Source organism: Xenopus tropicalis, chromosome 2, assembly GCF_000004195.4.
Source record: "Xenopus tropicalis strain Nigerian chromosome 2, UCB_Xtro_10.0, whole genome shotgun sequence".
Lineage (NCBI taxonomy): Eukaryota > Metazoa > Chordata > Amphibia > Anura > Pipidae > Xenopus > Xenopus tropicalis.
Window position 1 is genome coordinate 45,969,255 of NC_030678.2, and position 23,256 is coordinate 45,992,510.

Genomic DNA, 23,256 nt, shown 5'->3' on the forward strand with positions numbered 1-23,256 from the left:
AGTTATTTGCTGGCCAGCTGAAACCTGTGGGGCTCAGCATCTGCACATTTTTTTCACAGGTCATGGGTGTGTTCAGACCTAACATTACCATCCTTCTGGCTGCCCCATCTGTGGGCTTACTATGCCCTGATTCTCCCTCCAAATGCCAGTATTTACAGACTCAAGCCTGCGTGAAATCTTTGTCTACCCACACATAACTACTACATAGCAACCGATTGGGCATTAAAATTGGTCACTGTAGTTGAGTTAAAGATAATAGCAGTTGCCTAAGCACACTAAGGAAAAGTTGTACAAACAAATTTAATTCCATTTAATTTTAGCAAGAGATTGTTGCTATTGGTTTAATTAGTGATCTTATGTAAAGTTGTATCAAATGTAATGTCTTTGTGTTTATAGTGATTTAGGTGTAATAATGTATCGGCCTGTACCACCACTGTTGTGTGTTTTCTTTTTATTTTATTCCCCTTACTAACATCTGTTTTGAGAAGATTTTGTTTTGAGTTCAGTAAACCCAAACTTACTTGACCTACTAGTAAATTGCCATTATTACTAGCTAATAAATTCATCCTGTCCCTCTCTCTTCAGACATATATTGGGTCTGTTTTGGTCTCTGTCAACCCATATAAAGAGCTGGAGATCTACAGCAAGCAGCACATGGAAAGATACAGAGGTGTCAGCTTCTATGAAGTATCTCCTCACATGTAAGTAAACTGTCACTTGTCATTTTGATATTATTCCTTTGGTCAGGTTTCTGACACATTTGGATCTGTTTGTTTTGCCATAGTCTAATAGTGGTCTAATACAAAACACCAGAAGTGTCTGTATGAGAGTCATATGATTGCTATGCAATAGAATGTAACAGTTTGCAGCACTAGTAGTTCAGCAGCCTGAGCATAAGCTCAGAACAATTTATAGGTCATATTGAAAATGGAATAATGGTATGAGGTTTTCAACAGATATTGTGATTTGGGTACATACACTTTGTCACTTTTATGAGTGTATTTTCAGTGTGTCATGCAGTCATGAACAAGTATAAAAAAAAGCAGCTAGTATTCTATCACTCCTGCTTCTCTGTGCACTGTCAGGCATTTTGAGACGACTCTCCTCTTTGACTATCCTATAGTAGGGGAAGGAAGCTGAAGAATTTAATTCAGAAACCAGATCAGACTGTTTGCAGAGACTTGGGTTACCGTATGTTATATTGGGAGTTATTTAGAGTAATTTTAAGGATAGAAGAAAAAAAAAAAGTGAAACTGCCCCTGATGTAGGACCGTCTTGCTAACAAATTTGTACTGATGTTTCAATCTACAAAAAGACCTTTATCAAGGTAACAAGGTGAGATCTAAAACAAATATAAATACCTCCACACCAAAAAAGACAAAATGTCAGTGGCAGTTGCCATAGCAACAGTTGCACATAATGAAGTACACACTGGTGGAAAGCAAAAACCATGTGAGAAAACACTTCAGTGATGAACTCCCATTATTCCCAAGTCATAACAGTCTGTTAATTGGAAACATAAATATATTGTGTCAGTTCATATCACTGCATCAAGGTTGTTCTCACAGTCTTGAAAAAGCAAAAGACAACCCTTTAAAATTAAACATGTGAGAAAATTTTGGAAATAGTAAGCCTATTTAGCAAGACTACATTTTTTCTAGCAAAAACACAATGACTGGTTTAGGGGTCAAAAATGTTATTATATTATTACTGTTCTCTATTTATTCCCTTAAGAAATAAATGTAGAAATGTTAAGAATCACCCTATGTGGGGGGGTGGTGGGGGGGGAGAAAGCATTTAAGAAGTACAATTTATAGGTGATGGAAGCTGTATTTAATGAACATAAACACTATTACAAGTGTTGTAAAACAGCAAGCACATCTGGAAGACCAAAAGAAAAATTGATGAGCACATTGCGGCAATGATGCAGGTCATGAGTGTGGCTCCACTGAATTATGACTGTATTATAACGAATACAGAAAAGACAAATGTGCTAAACAATTTCTTTTTTTTCAGAGTATACAATAGAGAAGCCAGAGTGCCAAGACCCACTCGATAGCTCCAATAGCTGCACTTTTGGCTCAGCTCAGTTTAGTCAGTGGTTAATGCAAGACGTGGTATTTAAAGGTTTACTCCGTTAATGTGAACAAGGCACCAGGCCCAGATGAAATATGCCCTTGGGTACTGAGAGAGCTTAGTTCAGTTTTAGCAAGGCCTCTGTTTCTAATATTCTCAGACTATCTTTCATCTTGTATGGTACCTATAATTTGTAGGAAAGATGATGTAATTTCTATATTTAAAAAGGGATTGCGAGCTCTGCCTGGCAATTATAGGCCAGTAAGTTTGACATCTGTGGTGGACAAGTTATTTAAACGCTTGTTAAAGGAGAAGGAAAGGCTAATAAAGAGTTAATCTCAAGCTGCAGGCATACCTTCAGTTCTCTCAATAGTGCCCTAAGTCTCCCCATATTTCTCCTGTAGATGATCAGAAGCCTCATAGGAAAAAAAACAAAACACTGAGCTCTGTAAAGAAAGTTCCCATAATGCCTCACTCCTGCACCAAGACCCGTGTACTTGCTCAGTTTGTAAGACTGTGAGGAAGCTTCCTGCTGATTGGCTCAGGTCCACATTCCTAAGGTGGGGGGGGAGGGAGTTTCTAGCATTCTTGAGGGAGGGGGAGCCGGAGAGGAGAGAGCTGCCTGTCTCTGACACAGGCAAACAAAAAAGACAACAAATACTGTTTCTTTTGTCAGAGAAGTCAGTGCAGCATTTCTGTGATTGCATTATGGCTGTATTTAAGCTTACTTAGTTTTTACCTTTCCTTTTCCTTTAAGCAATTATATTTAGAATTCTGTTCTGGAGAATGACATGAGCAGTAATCAGCATGGCTTTATGAAGGACAGGTCATGTCAGACAAATTTGATTGCTTTTTATGATGAGGTTAGTAAGAAGCTGGACAGTGGGGGTGCAGTAGATCTATTGTATTTTGCCAAAGCATTTATTACAGTGCCCCACAAATGACTGCATTGTAAATTAAGGTCTGTTGGTCTTAGTGAAGTCGTTTGCACGTGGGTAGGAAAGGCAAAGGAAAAGGCTAAGGCTCTGGTACATAGGGTGGTTGTTAATGGTACATTCTCTGCTTGGTGTAAAGGTGGCCATACACGTAACGATCCGCTCGCCTGGCGAGGTCGCCAAGCAAGCGGATCTTCTCCCAATATCTCCACCTATGGGTGGGCGATATTGGGGGAATTTAGGCTAATTAATCAACGAGCCAATGTGGCCCCCGATCCGGCAATCTTTTAACCTGCCCGATCGATATCTGGCCAATTTCAGGCCAGATATCGGTCGGGTAGGCCAGTTGTTGCTGGCCCTACACCGGCCGATAAGCTGCCGAATCGGTCCAGTGGACCGATATCAGTAGCTACAATCGGCCCGTGTATGGCCACCTTAAGGTTCTTAGTGGGGTCCCTTAATTCTCTATTAGGCCCACTTTTATTTAACTTGTTCAATAATTACTTAGGGCATAGTATGGTAAGTAATGTATCCGTGTTTGCAGATGACCATAAACTCTGTAGCCCAGTTAATTCCATTAAGGATGTGGCATCCTTGCAGCAGAATCTTGATAGTCTGAGTGGCTAAGTGGCAGATAAATGTAAGGTGCCTACATCCCATGTACCTGGGATGTAAACATATGCAGCCACTTATACCCTTAATGGGACTGCACTTGGCAAATTTGTAATGGAGAAGGACCTTGGAGCCTTGTAGATAATAGACTTGGCTGTAGCAAACAGCAACTGCAAGGGCAAACAAGGTTTTGAGCTGTACTTAAAAGTGGCATAGATTTGTGGAAGGTGGGGTTATTCTTCTACTGAGGCCCTGGTAAGGCCCCATCTAGTATATGCCATGCAGTTTTGGTCTCCAGTGTTCAAATGGGAAATTATTGAGTTAGAGAGGGTCCAGAGAAGGCCAACTAAGCTGGTAAAAGGAAAGTCTCTGTTATGGGGGAAAGTCTAGCCAAGTTAGGATTGTTTAAACTGGAGAAGAGGTATTTACCAGTGGGTCCTTCCAGCAGAGACAAGGGCACCCATTCTGGTTTGAAGAAAGGAGGTTCCGTTTAATATGCTAAAACTGTTTGTTTTTTACTGAGCGAGCTGTGAAGTTGTGGAATTCTCTCCCTGAATCGGTCATACTTGTTGATATTTTGGATAGCTTCAAGAAGAGGTTGGATGGCTTTTTAGCATGTGAGGACATTTAGGGTTATGGAAGATAGTACATAGTACAAGTTGATCCAGGGACTGGTCCGATTTGCCATCTTGGTGTCAGGAAGCAATTTTTCCCCCTTTGTGACAAATTGGAGAGGCTTCAGAAGGGTTTGTTGCCTTCCTCACCCCTGAGAATGGTGTGTTGTAGAATAAATTTGTTTATTCATAATATTTTGAAGACAAATTGGGGCTCATTTATAAACCTTGGGCATATTTGCACCTGGGCCGAAACCCATAGCAACCAACCAGTACTCCTTCTACAGTCTTCGGCTTTGACTGGGCCATGTATCTAGCACCAATTCCTTGTGGTCATGTCTGCATAGGCTGTTATGGAAGATTTTAGCCTTATCTAAATTTTTTTTTTTTTTAATGCAGCTCATGGTAAGGGAGTATTGATAGACATTCCTGTGATCCCATCAGGTTGCAGTTTGTCTGGACCAAAAATCTTGTCTGCCAGGTTCTTCCTTTTGAGCTTGCACCAGTGACCAATGAGTCATGGCCCTGAAATACCATGAGTCCTTTAGTCTAGACCTGCTAGTTGTTGCCATTTGTGGAACTAACAGATCACTGCTACATTTAAGAATTTGCAGGTGGCCTATGGTCTAATAAGCCACATTTTTAATTGGCCTGGCATATAGGATAATATTTGTTTTTGAACCTCTGTACCAGCTCTTCAATTTCTTTGTGTCCGTTATTGCATGGTTGAAAAGATTTTGGATTGATGCATTAGGTGATGCTTCTGATTTCTTGGTAGGATTAGCAGAAGGAAACCAGGAACATTCTTTCCACATTAGACAAAACATTATACATACAAAATCATTACTCTTCCTTCCTCTACTAAGGTATTCATATGTTTGCATATTATTTGTGAAAGTTGCAATATGCTGTCATACGAGGCTAGCGTTTTACTTAAACAGGCCTAAGCCGTGTCAGACTCTGGAAACGGCCAGGGCTATTTCAACTGATCTGATGACGGGGTAGTTTTTTTTATTTTAAAAGAGCAGTTTGCAAACTTCTGGAATTAATCATATATTCCAACTGCCAGGCAGGGTAAGGGACTTAAAACTACTGGAATTTTCCTGTTCACTTCATATTTCTGTCCTGTAAATCTGGAAAACTTTTAAGAAGAGTTTTTAGTTGTTTCATGCCATGACTTTGTTATTTTTGACCAATGTTTTTTCTACAGTTTTACTTGTTGCTAAGCTGCTGCAAGCATAAACCCCAAAGTATGTGTCTATTTATATTTAGCAAGAAACTCCCACTTTTCCGTGGGAAATCACTATTTTTTCATAAAGGGCTGTCTAGATCTTGGTTCTTGATGTTAGAATGTTAAATATTTCAGTCATTCCCTTAAGGTGGCCATGCACCCACGGATATTTAGTGGTGGGAGATGAGGCGACAGATATTGGCAAAAGCTTTACATATCAGTCACCTTGTCAAACGGACAGGTGAAGGTGCCTGAACGTCTGCAAAATGTTAATACGTTAAAACGGGAATTGTCAGATGGGGTAGTGCTCTTTTTTTTTTTTTTTTCTCCTCCAATAAATCACTTATTTCTGATGGTTCCCAAATGACTACTTTTTATATATAAAATCAATCCAACTTAAAGGGGACCTGTCACCCTAAGAAATAATTCTAAATTATTTTCTATTGTGTTTGTTAAGCAAAATAAACTTCACTTATACTGTATAAATCTTGTTTCCTTGAGTCCTGGAATTTCACAATCACATCAAGTAGGCAGGAGCCATTTTGTGGACACTGTTATTAAGGCAAGCTTTATATCGCCCCAAAATTGTGTGTGTATGCCAGAATGAGGGACCAGATGCCAATTCCCATGCACTGGCTACACAATTAGATGGTTAGGAGGGAGGGGGAAAGTGAGAGCTGAATTGAAAGTTAAAGTCCCCTGGGGCAGGCAATATATGACTGGCAGCTGGGATTTTTAAATGCCTTTTTATAATGGGTTTGGATGTGGTAATAAAAAAATTAATTTGGAATTTGAAAAGGACTTTTATTATACAGCTTTTTATGTCTGGGAGACAGGTCCACTTTAATGAGCACTAGCAATAAATACATTGTTCGATAAGAATTTATTATTTACAACATTTCGGACCTGCTCACGTGGCCTTTCTCCAAACATGCAAAACTTTCTATAGTGTTTACAATATGGGGTAAATTTCTCCCTCTATTTATTTTATTCTAAGATTTCACAAGGTCCAAAACCTGTTCTAGCTTTTTTTCTTATTATACAAATAATCCTTCTCCATCTGGCGGAAGAGTTAAGTAAGACAAGGTTATGCTTTTTTTAGACTGCTAAGTAAATTAACTTTCTTTGGAAGATTAAAAAAAAAAAAACATGAAAGGTAAATTTAGGACTAGTTCAGACAAGTGATAAGATTTTTGTTTGTTTGTTATTCATGAATGTTAGTTTATATGCTCCTTAATATGCCATTCATTTTACCACTGCATTAAATGCCAGCCAATTTTTGAAAGTTTTTTTTTTTTTTTTTTTTTTTTTTTAATGCAACTGATTTGGAAGGCCTATATGTTCAGAGGGCGCCAATACACAATACGGGTCATTTTATGGAGATTCCTAACTTGTATAGATCAAAAACCCATAGCCTTGCAAAAATTCATTTTCAAAGCACTGCTCCACAAATTACCGTACTTTAGACTGAAATGCAAAAAAAAAGCCCCTAACAACAAGTTAATCCTAGAAAATTATGTATTTATGTACATTCCTTTTATACAAAATGTATAAAAGGCTTTTCTATTCTCAAACTGCAACATTTTGCTGAAGTTTTGTATATAAATTCTGAATGTCTTGAAGCTTGCACTTTACAGCATTTTATCTCGCATTCTTTAAGTACAAAGATAAAACATCATAAATAAGAAATCAATTTGTTGCCTGATGCATACATTGTGCATTGAATAATAAAAATAGGTTTATTGAGACCCCAAAAGAAGAGGTTAACTGTCATGGCAGCATTGACAGGTTTCATTGTAGAAGTAAGAAGTGCTTTGTAGCGGCACACCCCTTGCCAATGTTTTGACATTGCGTACATGTTGCTGCCTGTAAGCACAGACACAGATTCTACTTGCAAAGGTTTCCATGTTGGCTTTGGCAGGCACGGATATCTTCTGTTTCCCCATTTTAGCACTGAAGACTACTCTGCCAGGTATTGATAAAGACATGAAACATGAAATAAAACGGCAGTGCTCGATCTGACCCTCATTCTGGAGTTGCATGCCCTTATTTGTACACAAAAATAAAGAGAAAAAACGCCAGTGTACAGTGGATATAAAAAGTCTACACACCCCTGATAAAATGTCAGGTTCCTGTGCTGTACAAAAATTAGACGGATAAATCATTTCAGAACTCTTTCCAACTTTAATGTGACCTATAAACTGTACCACTCAACTGAAAAACAAACTGAAATGTTTTAGGTGGAGGGGAAAAAAACTAAAATATTGTGGTTGTATAAGTGTGCACACCCTTAAACTAATACTTTGTTGAAGCACATTTTGATTTTAATACAGCACTCATATAGTATGAGTATATATAGTATGAGTCTATCAGCAAGGCACATTTTGACTTTGCAAGATTTGCCCACTTTTCTTTGCAGAAACACTCCAAATCTGTCAGATTGCTGAAGACAAACAGCCCCAAAGCATGATGCTGCCACCACCATGCTTCACTGTGGGTATGATGTTCTTTTGGTGATGTGCAGTATTGTTTTTGCTGCAAACATATGTTTTGGAATTATGGCCAAAAAGTTCAACCTTGGTTTCATCAGACCATAACACCTTTTCCCACATGCTTTTGGGAGACTTCAGATGTGTTTTTGCAAAATGTAGCCTGGCTTGGATGTTTTTCTTCGTAAGAAAAGGCTTTCGTCTTGCCACTCTACCCCATAGCCCAGACATATGAAGAATACGGGAGATTGTTGTCACATGTACCACACAGCCAGTACTTGCCAGATATTCTTGCAGCTCCTTTTACAGCACAGGAACCTGACATTTTACCAGGGGTGTGTAGACTTTTTATATCCACTGTACAAGTTGCTTTTAGAAATCATTTTTACTTGATATGGAAATGTTGTATTTGTAAATAGAATATACATCCCCCTAAAATATGCAGTATGAAAATTATGTTAACAGTATACTATACATATTTAATAATCTTAATCCTAAAATAAATGATTGCTGTAAAGTCTCTTTTACTGGGACACATGTGTAAAGGTTTCTTGAACATTAATATTTCTCCTCTGGAGGTGTTGGCTAACAGGCTGTAATGTAAAATAAAGACATTTTAAAAGAAAGAGTGGTACTGTTCGATTGTTTGCAGTTTGTTATACCAATGAGAAATGGTCATTGGAGAACCTGCCCTGTCCTAAAACAAATTAATGTTGCCGTGCTGACTGCTACTTGCATATCTGAGCCTCTTTATGGCCAACAGGAACACTCTATTAGTACTGTAAGGAGGCCAGAGGACTGCCCAGGACCCTACTGCCAGTTAATCCACCTTTGGGGTAAAGGGACACATTGTCCACTGTATAATATAAATTTGAATGTTAGACCTGTTTTTTTTTTTTTTTTTTGGTTTTTTTTTCTTCCTACCTGCTAGCGCAATTGCACAAATTACTTTATGGCTTATGGCAGCACATAACTGGTAAAGTTAATATGTAACATAAAGTGCCTGAATTTTAGAGGAGGATTGTTTTGATTGTCATATAATTTGCTCATTCTTTCTACACATTTTACCTTTTATTTTTAAAAAACGAGTTTGCCCTAATAAGACTACAGTACTTTAAAATCCTACTAACTCCCTTCTTCCTAGGGGAAGATCTGCTTTTCTCATCCTGCGTTTCCTATGCAGGCTGAAAAAATTGATCAATTGCTGCCAGGTGTGACTTTACCTTATACTTAAGACTTATTCTTAAAACTTTTAATTGTCTTGTTTTCTGGATGCTTTAAAATTTTCTGTGGCTTTGGCAATTTTATTGTCCTAATTGTTACGTTGATAAGCAATCCAAGTTAAAGGTCACACAGCTTTGATGTATCTGCGTGTTTTTGGCAGGTCTTCTAGTTTCCAAATGTGCATGTGGAACAGACTTTTATATTGCTAGATCAGCAAAGTACGTTTTTGTAAGCTTTTCCACCACATTTTTACTATCTGGTAAAAAAACGTAATATGACTAATAAGATTTTTTTTTTCTTTTTACCTTAGCTATGCAATAGCAGACAACTCCTACCGGTCTTTGCGAACAGAGAGGAAAGATCAGTGCATCCTTATATCTGGAGAAAGTGGTTCTGGTAAAACAGAGGCCAGCAAGAAAATCCTTCAATACTATGCTGTGACATGTCCTGCCAGTGATCAGGTTGAGACTGTGAAAGATCGGCTCCTTCAATCCAATCCAGTTTTGGAGGTAATTTATCAATGATACACACTGCTCAATGAAGCAAATATCTGCCTTCCTGAAAAAGCACATACCTTTCATTTTAAGCATGTGTTGTAAGGTGAAATTGTTGATTTAAACCTCAGCTGGCTCATTTGTGTTTAACCGCAACTGGCATACTTTGGAACAAGTTAATGATAACGATTGGCAGCTTGTAATTATGACACATAATTTAATAATGTGCTCTGAAACTGTAGCCTTGCACCTCTGAAAGAGGTACAAAATAAACGTGTTTAGTCTAGTTATGTTAGGGTTGTCTTTAGTATTTGTGTATTTAGTTTGTATTGCTACAAGTTTCTCTGTACCTTTATGCAAAGCGTGCTGCTGTTGAAACTTATAAAACAGATAAAAGGTTATAGTAGTAAAATCTCTACAATGTTTAATTTTACCTTATACCTCTTTTTCCCATTCTTGTGTTTATCACAAAGCTGACCCAGAGTCACTGCATCAACTGAGTGCACAGATGGAGTGGATTTCAGCGCTAAAATGTATACTCTTGTGTTTCAATTCCAAAATATGCTCCATGTGTCTGCACCCAGGCCAACACAGCGTTACTGGGTTCATACACAGCATTCTCCAGACGTTGCGGTGGTTTCTCGGCCTGCATATAAACTGACCCATGTGGCGGTATTCTAATGGATATTTGCTATGTTTTTTCACTTATTGCCATTATGTAATTAGTTTATTTAGTTTAACTAGAAAAAAATGAGCTGTGTATGAACAGTGTGACTGTATGACCTACAAACAAGGTTCTCCTCCTTTTCGGGCTATGGCACACAGTGTTTTGTCCACACCTCCCTCAAGTCACCACTCCTGATAGCAATGAAATTACAAGTACTGCTTTGAACATAGTGGCAACAGGCAGACCTCTTTCTCGAGTTTTTTGACACTAAAGGCTGCATGCCATCAATCTCTTACAGGCAGATGAGCATTTTGACTGCTGCTGTATTGCAACTAATGCTGCCATTACTCTAAGATAAAGTTAGTCTTAATTTTTTGTGGTTTTTAAATTCTTCTGTTTGTTTTGCAATTGTCATTGCAATTTAGAATTGCTATCTGGTTCCTAGGACTTGAATACCTTACTCTGGCAACTGTGTGGGAATTTGAATTAAGGATTCAGATAAAAATAAGAACAACATTAAAATATAAAATGCACAGTAAATCTGGTAACATGTTTATTTAGAGGCTAAAATGAAGAAGAATAGGAAGGTTAATCAAAAATTGTGGAGTCAAAAATCAAGGCCAGTAAGAAAGTTGCTTAGGTCCATTTTATAACCTGATAATAGTCCATTTTCAGGTGAATAATCCCCCCCCATAAAAAAAAAAACAATAGCAAGCCAGGAGAAGGACATTAATGTAATAGTGCAAATTGTTGACTTGTGTTACAATATATATTTAGTTGTTTCAGTCTGTGTCTCTTAGTAGAATTTGGCTCCAGGTATTGCCATTTTTGTTACTGCTTGAAAATGTGCACACACAAATGTTAATATTTGTTTAACCCTTTTGTTTTTAGGCATTTGGGAATGCAAAAACATTACGGAATGACAACTCAAGTCGATTCGGAAAATACATGGATGTACAGTTTGATTACAAGGTTTGTTGTAAACACAATTAATATAAATGCATTTAACTTGTATATGGTTCATACATAGGGGCTCATTTATTAACACCAAATTTGCCTGTGAGCAGTAACCCATAGGAACCAATCAGTGATAGGCTTTTTCCAGCCAGCTGCAGGAGGAACAATGAATTAAACATTTTGATTAGTTTCCATGGGTTACTGCCCATGGGCAAATTGCCCAATGTTGAAAAATGACCCCACAATCTCTTCTGCCTGGAAGCAAAGACTCTTTATGATATATGGTAACTTTTTCTATTTATGTATTTTAAGGGTGCCCCTGTGGGTGGTCACATTCTAAACTATCTCCTGGAGAAGTCGCGCGTGGTGCACCAGAACCATGGGGAAAGAAACTTCCATATTTTTTACCAGCTGTTGGAGGGTGGTGAGGAAGATCTGCTACGCCGACTGGGCCTTGATAAAAATGCACAAAACTACCAGTATTTGGTAAAGGTTAGTCAAAGATTGACACAAACCATGGGATAACCATTAAGTGCTTTTGTGTACAAACTACCTAGTAAAAGTAACAGAGATTTGCATTTAATAGCAGAAATAACATGTTTTCTGGTAAACCGAAATTAAGCAACATTCTGAACTATTTTGTCTGGTTTGGATAAAGTCAGAAGCTGGGAAGTCCGCTTGTAACAGGATTTTAACATTATGCTCATTCTCTCCAGGGTCAGTGTGCCAGGGTGAGCTCTATTAATGATAAAAATGATTGGAAGATAGTACGGCGTGCTTTGTCTATCATCAATTTTAATGAAGATGACGTAGAGGTTAGTTTTTGTTTATAAATATGTGCAATAGTATATTTACTTTTTAACCTTCCATTGGTGGGCTCTGTTATATATTTACTATGTATGGTCAATTTGTGTATTTCAGGAGTTGCTGAGTGTTGTAGCCAGTGTCTTGCATTTAGGCAATGTGCAGTTTGCCTCAGATGACCATGGCCATGCTCAAGTCACGACCGAAAATCAAATCAAATACCTCGCCAGAGTAAGCAACAGTTTATTTAAGCTCTATTTATTATGCAGCTTACCGTATATACTCGAGTATAAGCCGATCCGAATATAAGCCGAGGTACCTAATTTTACCTAAGAAAACTGGAAAAACTTATTGACTCTAGTATAAGCCGACACCCCCAGTTACATGGGAGTAGGAGAAACAATAGGTTACCTCAAAGCAGTTCTAATGTGTAGCGCTGGCTCCTTCTGAAAGCTCAGACCCAAGCACAATGCACTGAGATGGCGCCTACACACCAATATTACAGCTACAAATACATTTGTTGGTTCAAGAACACAATTTTATTTGCTATGTAAACAGTGTAAAGCATGCTGTGGCTTCCCTTAATGGTACAACAATGTTATACACCATTACATAAACTGGAACTTCCTTAGGGGCATCTTTACTTCCACTTTCTGACCAGACCACATTATTAGCCCAATTATACACATACATTATGTAACCACTTGATATAGCAATTTAGCAATACAGACAGGCAGGTCAACAAACGGATAAAATGGTGTAGAGGCATAGTTGAAGGACTGTCTCATCAGCAGGGTCTGGGGGCGTATAAAAAACTCATGGTGGCGATTTGGGACATCAGTGCCCGATGAGACACCTACAGAATGGCCACCCAGCACCCTGCTATATTTCAGTGAGACCCAAATCAACTCCCGGTGTGCAAGTGAAGCAGCGGTACCTTGCGGTGTGCCCTGTCAGCAGCGCCAGAGGATCCGTAAGCCCAGCATATTTACGCTGCTCTTTAAATAAGCACATTGTTGCGGCGGCGCTCCTCTTAATTCCTACCTGTGTGTCTGCAAGGAGCCGTCGTGTAATCGCCTCGCCAGCTGCCGCATGACAAGGGTTAGAGGAACAGAGCGCTCTCGGCAGATTACAATAAGCAGCACACCCGACAGCAACAAGACACCACAACACCACGGTCTGGTAGTTTCGCGCTGCTTGGCCGGTCCTTAGAGTTGCGGGACAACCTCAATAAAGTCCGCGAATGGGTCCTTCTCCTGTGTAGGCAATACAACGCCGAGTCCGAGCGCTATCTGGCGGGAACGAGCAGCTGCGAATCCATTTACCATATATGCGCGTATATGCTCGAGTATAAGCCGAGGGTTCCTTTTTCAGCACATTTTTAGTGCTGAAAAACTCGGCTTATACTCTAGTATATACGGTAAGTAACTTACATTTTTTTTTCAAGGTAATTCTCAAATATTTTTATCCAGTAGTTATAGTTAAGTTGAAAAAAAAAAGTCCATCAAGTTCAACCCTTCCAAGTGAACTCCAGCACACATAACCTATCCTGACCTGTCTATACACTTGCATACTGTGCATAAACTATATATACCAACATCAGTACTAATTGTAGCTTTTAGTATCCCAATAGCTTTGAACATTATGCCTGTTCAAGAAATCATCCATCACTAGGAAGGACATTCCCCAGCCTCACTGCCCTCACCATGAAAAAGCACCTATGCTGATTCAAATGAAAGTTCAGTTCCTCTAATCTAAAGGGGTGGCATCTGGATCGCTGATCCTTTTTATGGGAAAAAAAAAAAGAACACCCCTATCTGTCTATAATCCCCTCCAATGTACTTGTACAGAGTAATCGTGTCCTCTTGCAAGTGTCTTTTTTTTCTCAGAGAGAACAACCTCAGCCTTAACAGTCTAATATCATAGTTTAAATCTCCCATTCCCTTTATCAGTTTAGTTGCAGTCTCTGCACTCTCTCCAGCTCATTTATATCCTTCTTAAGGACTGGAGCCCAAAACTGCACTGCATAACTCTAGGTGAAGCCTTACCTGGGACCTATAAAGAGGCAAAATAATTCCCGGTGCTCGACGACGAAATGTGGTCGGATGCCCTTCTGCAAGTGACAGAAATATCAATCTGTATGAGGGACAGATATATTCAGATAAAATTTTTAAACAGAGTGTACCTAACCCCCCACCGCCTGGCCAAAATGTATGAAAATGTGTCTGTGTCCCAAGTGCAGAAGTGATGTTGGTACTCTGTTTCATGTTTTCTGGTCCTGCCCAGTGATACAGAGATTCTGGGGCGAGGTTCTACAGTTCCTTAATGAGAACCTTGCCTTCCCAAACATACACTCCCCGGAACTCTGTCTGCTAGGACTAACCGGTGACCTGCACCTCCACTCCTACTCTAGACTGTGCTATTTGCAGCTGCTTTACTACGCTAAGATATCCATTCTAATGCACTGGAAGTCCCTAGATCCTCCTCCTCTCCAATTTTGGCGGAAATGGTGGATGATTCCCTTCCCAGTCAGAAACTGACTTATCTAGCAAGAGGGTGCCCGGAGAAATGTAATGCCGTATGGGGCACGTGGCTGGACCTATAAATTTGGTGCATATGGAGGATCATTAGCCTTGCGCAGCCAGAACTGGTACCTTAGACTCACCCCCCTTTTTTCTCTTTTCCTTTCCTTCTCTACTCTGTTTTTTCTGTTGTTCAATTGTTTGTAAATATAAAATATGCAAAATAAAATCTTTAAAAAAAAAAAAAAGGCAAAATGATTTTTTCATTCCTTGAGTTAATGCCCTTTTTATGCAAGACAGCACTTTACTTACTTTAGTAGCCACCGAATGACATTGCCTGAAATTAGACTTGTAATCTAAAAAAAAACCTCAGATCCTTCTCATTTCTACCAAAGTGCATAACGTTGGTATCATTTTTTTTTTTTCTCTCTCTGTTCCTAGTCAGAATAATCAAAACCATGAATGTTTCTATTGCAAATAAATACAGAAATTCAGAAGTACAATGTATTTATAAAACAAGGAAGCAGACCTTATGTATTACATTTTCTTTTTGTTTAATTGCAGCGAGTTGACGTAGCAACCACTTTTTGAACAACTTTTTTTAACCCAATGAATGTTTTTACTTGCATTTTTAATTGCCTCTTACAGCTTTTGGCTGTTGATGCTGCTGCCTTGCGTGAATCTCTTATACACAAGAAGATCATTGCAAAAGGAGAAGAAGTAAGTGTTCCTTGGATACCTATTCATTTTAAATCATAATTGACATTTAATTCTTAATTGAATATAAAACTTATGGCACAAATTGATTCCCCATGTCTTGACATCTTATATGGGCAGCAGAGGGTCTGAATGCAATTATGAACAATAATAAAATTAAGAATGATGAAATTAAAATCTGTTTATTGGTTTCCCCAGGTCACTGGCCTGACCAGCTTTGTATTCAGTTGCTGAATGAGATGGAATAGTATAAAAAAAAAAATTAAGATCAACTGGGCATAAAATACGCCCATGTATAGAAGGGTAATTGGGTATTTTACTCCCCCATGGGCACAAGTGCAGAGGCGCACCCTTTTGGTGTTTGTTTACAGGGTACTTGTGCCCGCTATATCTTGCTCCTCTGAATGATGAAGAGGACAGGGGGCAGTAGGAGAGATGTATACATGCCCCCCCCCTTCCCGTCTTTTTTTAGGTCAAGTCCTGACTAACAGTCAGTGCTTGATCAATTGGGCATGCTGCTGGTCTTTGTGCTCTGAAAAAGGATGCACATGAGCATGATGCCTCACACAGTGTGCAAAGTGCAGAAAATGGCCAATTGCAGTTTTTTGGGGGGTTTTTTGCACACTAAATGGTAGTGCGTTGTAAATTAGTTTTTAAGGGGCCGATTCACTAAAAGTCGATAATGCTTATTGCATACTTTTTTTTGCGTTAAAAAGTATGCAATAAATAAGTACCAATTCATCAACGTTATTTCACATGCATTATAACTCATTCAACCGCATGCGTTAAACGCATTGCGGTAATTTTCGCATAGAAATAATACTAACGCGTGATTCACAAACACATATGAAGCGTTCAATGCGTAAAAAGGGGCGATAATTACTGTGAAATATAACGCCTCCCAGGAGTAGGCGTTACTAAACAAAATTGCAGCTGGTGATTGTCTGTGGTGACAAGATGGAGTTTGCAGTCAGATTTTTGGTATGTGTTCTTCCTAGAGCAGGGGTGGGCAAACTACGGCCCCCTTAAAAGAATGACGGGCTCTGATTGGTTGCGCCCCGTGCGTGCGCACAGCGTCAGCACGCACGGGGCGCAACCATATAAAAGAATGCACTGGGGAGCCGGGGAACAGAAGGATGGGACGGAGGAAGCAGCGGGGCGTAACGCTGTTCCGGCCCGGCCCGTATGTTAATTAATGTGGCCCCTGAGCTAAAAAATTTGCCCACCCCTGTCCTAGAGTGATGCATGCTTGTGTTTTCAGGGAAATGGTAATCTTCAGAACAGTAGTTTTCAGAAAGTAACTGCTACGTGCGTAATAGCATGCGCTAAAATCAAGTCCGGCAAAAAATATCACACGCGGTGAAAATTATCGTGCATGCGTTAAAATATCGCTTTAAAACGCTCATTGCCTGATAAATAATGCTAAGAACACCACTTCTTAATTCAGACAAGTGTTCTTTTAGTGAATCGATCGTTAACTCTAAAAAAAAAAAAAAAAGTGATAATATTTTTAACACATGCTATAAATAGCACTCGTTTTATCGACCTTAAGTGAATCGGCCCCTAAGAGTTTATTTAATTGTGAAATTCCTCTATGTATGATTTAAATGCAATTGGGATAAAATATTTTTTTTTTATCTCCCACTTGTAGCTGAACAGCCCGTTAAATCTTGAGCAAGCTGCATATGCACGGGATGCCTTAGCAAAGGCAATATATGGACGCACCTTCTCTTGGCTCGTCAGTAAAATTAACAAGTCACTTGCATACAAGGTACAAAGTGCTATGATTTACTGATTATACTGTAAAAATGTGAGAAAGCACTGTTAGTGTGCCAAAATAACAGTTTGTGAGGTTGTGCATAATTGTGTTCCATTGTAGCAACATAAGCACTTACATATGACTGAGTATCACAAGTGTTATGACATTTAATTTGTTTTCCTTTTTGTTTTTCTGTTTGTCTACTCCATTCTCTCTTGCCAGTCTCTTTTGTTTTCTGTTTTTTCTTATGCTTTTTCTATCTTAACTGTTGCTGTTTTGTCAACCTAGCTTATTTTTTTTATATTTTTTGGTTCTACCCCTAGTGGTAGTTTTGTAGAAAATGCAGACAGGCTTCCCTGGCCCAGATTCTTGCCCCAGCAGTAGCTTGCTGGAATCTGCATTGAGGGCAGAACTGGTCCAGAAATTTTCTAAGGCATGCCAGAAACTGCAGGAAGGATTACCAGGCTGAGCATTTCCCTGTTTAATCAGACCTGGCTATTTAGCTCTTTTTATTCTCTTTAGTCAGCCTTTAATGGTAGGTTGATATGTAGATGAGAAGCAGAACCAATCCTGGTTGCTCTAGTGCTACCCCCTTATCTTGTCACCTTCCTGCACCTTAGGCCAAGGGGGCTTAGCAGTAAAAGGCCTGTACTTCCACTAAAGTTACCAAGGGTTTGCAACCTCTGTTAAAGTGCTGCCTCGTGGCACAAATTACCCTGGTAAAAAGTGGAAGGTAGGCAGATAAGAGAGATTGATTTGTGATGGGGAGTTTGGGAGACATTAGACTGGTTGGGGGTGTGAGTTCAATGAGAAGGCTGCATCCTGAATGAAATATTTAATTTCGGCTGTTTCATTCAGTCCAATAGAACGTAGACAAAGTAATTTTATTTTACCAACATATAACTCAGTCGTTCTTGAGAAACTCAGGTACTGTGCATTGTTAAGAGTAAATGGCATTTTATCTCTTCTAATGAAAAATTTTACAGTCTAATTTATTCTAATTTAATTAAATGTATTTTAGGGGAGTGATGTTCTGAGCATTGGGAATGCTTCTGTCATTGGACTTCTAGATATATACGGTTTTGAAGTTTTTCAGCACAACAGGCAAGTTCCTCTCTCATTCAGCTAAGAAAAATTATGTATATTTTAAGTTATATTTGTGTATTATGTCTTTCATGGGCCTACTTTAGCCTATTGTGTGCACAGAACACTTTTTTTCTCTGCATAATTGAAAGTAGAAACATTTTTCTTTAGCACCACCTAGTGGTGAAAAACACATGTGCTGCTTCTCATGCAGTCTACAAAAATCTGCAGAAGTTAGCAATGTGGCAAATGCTATTTGCTTGTATTCTGAAATTTAGGGGAGTATCCTTTGTATTTAGTAAACTATGCCTCATGCTTTTCTGCTTATGTTAAATAAGGGGAATACAGCTCTCTTAGTAAATAGGTTATATTTTCACCTTGATTGAAAGCTCTTTTAAGCAAAGCCCTTTATACCTCTTGTGTGGGTTTTTGGCTGCTTTATATATAAATTTGTATGTTCAATGTATTTATCGTACAGCACTGTGAAATATGTTGGTACTAATAACAGTGAAAACAGTGGGTTGGAATTATATGAATAGGGATGAAAGATTTTTAACCCAATTTCTTATTTTGTCTTCCAAAACCCTGTACATTCATTTTATCCACACTTTATTACAGTTTTGAACAGTTCTGCATTAATTACTGTAATGAGAAACTACAGCAGCTTTTCATAGAATTAACCCTAAAATCCGAACAAGAAGAGTATGAATCTGAAGGTATTGCGGTAAGTAGTCAAACCAGGTAGTTGTTTTTGAATTTCTGATTTGGTGGCAAGTTTTGGTTGAATAAAAACAAGATTTTCTACCAAATAAAGCCCCTGTAAGCTGACAGTGTGCATAGAGGCTACCTAATAGCCAATCTTAGCCCTTATTTGGCACCTCCATGAACTTTTTTGATGCTTGTGTTGCTCTCCAAGTCTTGTTACATTTGCCTGTGGCTCACAATTAAGAAAGGTTTGGCACCCCTGCCTTAGAACAACATATTTAAAAGAAGAAGGAAAGGTGGAATCACTGGGGTGGTGCCAAAATGTCAGGCAGTGGCACCCCCCAGTGATTGTATTCGGTTACCTGATACCTTGGGCTGGTGCTCCTGTTAGCAAAAAAAATGCACCAGCCCAGGGTACATGCAGGCCAGTGATCTTCTTCCATCTTATTTGCTCTGGCTGCACTAAAAGTCAGCTTTTATGCTGCACTGGCCAATCTCTGAGTCGCTCTGGTCTGTGTGCCCACACTCAGGCGGTAACTGTAGTTTTTAGTGCAGGCAAGTGCATCCGCTTCTCTCAGCCTTAAGGGAAAATGCAGGCCTCAGAGAGGCAGATATACGCACCTTGTGCCCTTACTCTGAAGCCTTGAACATAATTTCTACACCCTGTTATTAACAGGTTAATGTTATCAGGCTTTCAAAGTAACCTATTTTATGAATTCAGGCAAGCCTCACATAGGTATGATGTATTATGACTGTTTCTTATACATTAATGGTAAATGTTCCTATAATGAATGTGGAGCTAAACATATACAGTAGGTGACTCCAGCATATGCAGAATAAAGTGCTATGCTTATGATCTACCAAAGAAACTTTACGGCATATAGCTAGGGTTGAGCAGGAGAGCTGGTTGTACCAATTTCCTTCTCTTTAGCTGAATTCTGGCATCCCCTATATATAAATTTTGGTCTGCTTTGCGTAAACTTTTTAATTTAACACATAAGGGCTTATGTAATAAAAGGCACTAAGTTTGCATAGGAGCAGTAACCTATAGCAAGTCAGTGGGCTAGCTATAGATAGCATCATTCCCCAAGAAAACTATAATAACCAGTAAGTCACAAATTGGAGATCCTTGGTATTTACTTTTCTTTTTAGACTGGTTTTTGACCAATGTTATGTTTGTGTAATTTCAATATATTTGTCACTGCTTCCATCTGATATCCAGTGATATCTGCCAGATCAGCACATCTGCTATATGGAAACTGCAAATGTACTATGCATAATCGCTGTATGCTGGAATAATGCAAAATATGTTAGTGCTTTAGAAATACAGGATATATTATTTCATGTTAAATGCATCTGTAGTATGAAAATAAAGCATATAATTTACACTGGATTAAATTTAAAAGTTTAATATGGTAACTATATTTAATTTGATGTATGTATAAGAGAGAACATCTGGAATAAATGTTTTTTTGTTCCTTGACATTATCTCTTATTGTTACATTCATTATTCTAATCAATAATTATTTTTTGTTGTTTCAGTGGGAATCTGTCCAGTACTTTAACAACAAGATTATTTGTGATCTGGTGGAAGAAAAGTTCAAAGGCATTATTTCCATTTTAGTAAGCTGCTTATATTTAAAATATATTATTTTAATAACTTAATAGTGTAGAAGAAGGAAAATAATACTATACACACAGTAACTAGACGGGTACTTTCTTTTATAAAAGAACTTGGGACTATGCCTTTTATATGTCCAGCAATACTTTTGCTTCCATCACGTTTTATACTGAATTGAAACCTGTATTTGTCCTAGTGGGTAAATTATTATGAGCTGTGATGTTCCTCACCATTCTAATGACATATATTCTAGTAACAGATAGTTAAAACATGGGTTGCATATTGTGACTGTTGCTTCTATGAAGTCTGGTTCTAAAAGGAATACTGTTGCAGGAAAACATGCTTTTTTTCCAAAACGCATCGGTTAATAGAGCTTCTCCAGTAAAATCCTGCATTCAAATCCATTTTTCAAAAATGCAGACAGATTTTTTTTATATTTAATTTTGAAATTTTACATGGGGATAGCCATATTCTTTATTTCCCAGGGTGCCACAGCCATGTGACATGCTTTCATTAACTTCAGTCACACTTTATTGCTGCGCTGCAAGTTGGAGTGATATCGGTCTTCCGCCCCCTCCCCCCTTCCTCAGGTTAGGTCTTTTCTCCACTTTTTTTTTTTTTTACATTCATGTGGGGAGAGTAAGCCCAGCCATTCAGGAGCCCCTCATATAAGATATTAACATAACAGAAGGGAACTGTAAATAATTAGATACATTAATTATTGTTGTAATTTCTTACACATTTCATCTCTATAGGATGAAGAATGTTTGCGGCCTGGTGAAGCCACAGATATGACATTCCTTGAAAAGCTTGAAGACACTGTAAAAAACCACCCGCACTTTGTTACGTGAGTACAAAACTGCTTAGATGTTCTTAGAAACCATTTCATAATTTTTATTTTTTATTTTTATATCAAAATTATGATGTATACTCCTTCAATAAGTCACGAAAAAGAGGATTTAAGGCCAAAAGAGAAATATTCCACATTTCTCTTAAAGCCTGTATGACTTTTAAATAGGTTTATAGAACACAGAAAATACTTAACTCAGCCATAAAATTAGCTTCATTCTGTGTATAATCATCTTTTTAGTGAATCCAATATGCCTTTGTGCACTGTATTGATCTGGAAACTGCAGCAAAGGAGCACATGGACTCCGTGGTGGATAATGTTTTTTTTTTTTTGTTTTTTTTAAATCTTCTTAAGTTTTGCACTTTTTTTTTCCAACATTTGTACATCCTTATCTATTGTTCATGCTGTACTGTTTAATATTAGTAAGGATGTCACATTCCTGAAACACAGTAAGAAGTCACACTTTTTTTAAAATTTTTCTTTTCAGACACAAACTTGGTGATCAGAAGTTACGCAAGTCTCTTGGGAGGGATGAATTCCGTCTTTTGCACTATGCAGGAGAAGTAAACTACAGTGTAGTAGGTAATTCATGAGTTAGATAACCATTATTGTCATTTAATTTTTAATTCCTGTACTATTTTGTATCTGGATAACTGATCCTGCATTCATTTATTGCCATTTCTATTTCCTGCAATGCATGAGAATGTTGAATCATTTGATACAGGGGCAATAATAAATATTGACTTTAAGTAAAAAATGTTTTATTTCTACTGCAGAAATAGTAATAAGGAATCCCTGCTATTTATATACTAAACACGAATTTGTATTCATACATCTCCTACAATAAATATTTGACAAGGATATTTTCAAAGAAGGTATGGGCATCCAAACCCTTTTCGAGTCTTGGCAAAGAAAATGTATGTGCCAATAGCCCAGTGATACTATGCATAAAGTTAGATTTATATGCAGCTTGTTGGCTTGCACCAACTATGGGAGGAAACCGCATACATTTTGCTGCAAAATAAAGATGAAAATGTCATTAATATAATTTGTCTTATTTGTTACATCTACATTTAAAACCTCTGTTTAAAAAACATGTAATCAAATTTACCATGTTTCCTATATATTATCCTATATAATCCTATGTATTATATATTGCTGTACAGTGTGTTGTGGGGGAGAATCTAACAAATGTGTGGTGATTGTCCTATTGCTATGATTAATTGTACATTTATATGTTCTTTAGGGTTTTTGGATAAAAACAATGATCTGCTTTTCCGCAATTTAAAAGAGGTGGGTAGCATGTAGCTGATCTTACATCTTTTTGTATTGGGCAAATTAATAAATGCCACATTATTGTTAATAAGGAAACCACTGACTACTTGCATAGTTATAATATAGCTTGTGCTTTTCACAAAGCTAATTCTCAGTAGCACAAGGTTTGCAACCTGCAGGTCTTAGAGTGTCAGGCAGTGGAATGTGTTTGATAGTGGCTGGCTATTGTCAAAAGAATCTTAGTGAATAAATTCCCTAAGGGCAATGGTACAAGTAGGGGATTGTCCACTTTCCTCTGCCTGTGTTTGAGGAAAGGTGGAGTAAAGTGGATCTGCATTAATTCACTGTCTTCTGTAGCACCATTCCTCAGATTTATCAGATCTAATGACTACATTACAAAGGAAATACTCTCAGTATAGCAAAATAAAACTCTCTGCAGTAAAAGGACAACATTTTAGTCACAATAAGGCAAATGTAGACGATTAAAATAGCCAGTGTATCCCTTTCTCTATCACTCTATTGTGGGATAGAGGAAGGCTGAAGCTGGGCACACATTGTAAGATCTGCATGTTTTGGACCATTTTGTCCTCCAACACAGCCGGCCAAATCAGGACAATCCAG

General features: G+C 38.2%; 1 protein-coding gene across 2 annotated transcripts in view; it reads left to right on the top strand.

The window, feature by feature from the left end:
* The window catches only part of myo1c (myosin IC), a 93,619-nt gene that overhangs the window by 48,894 nt on the left and 21,469 nt on the right, over positions 1-23,256 (top strand). For both annotated transcript variants that reach the window (XM_004911641.4, XM_002942143.5), the window contains exons 3-16: positions 586-701; positions 9,492-9,690; positions 11,234-11,314; positions 11,612-11,791; positions 12,016-12,114; positions 12,221-12,334; positions 15,274-15,345; positions 16,994-17,113; positions 18,123-18,205; positions 18,803-18,908; positions 20,432-20,512; positions 21,266-21,357; positions 21,848-21,942; positions 22,607-22,653. In XM_004911641.4, coding sequence (XP_004911698.1) covers positions 586-701; positions 9,492-9,690; positions 11,234-11,314; positions 11,612-11,791; positions 12,016-12,114; positions 12,221-12,334; positions 15,274-15,345; positions 16,994-17,113; positions 18,123-18,205; positions 18,803-18,908; positions 20,432-20,512; positions 21,266-21,357; positions 21,848-21,942; positions 22,607-22,653 — 1,485 coding nt within the window. The remainder of the gene's footprint in view (positions 1-585; positions 702-9,491; positions 9,691-11,233; positions 11,315-11,611; positions 11,792-12,015; positions 12,115-12,220; positions 12,335-15,273; positions 15,346-16,993; positions 17,114-18,122; positions 18,206-18,802; positions 18,909-20,431; positions 20,513-21,265; positions 21,358-21,847; positions 21,943-22,606; positions 22,654-23,256) is intronic.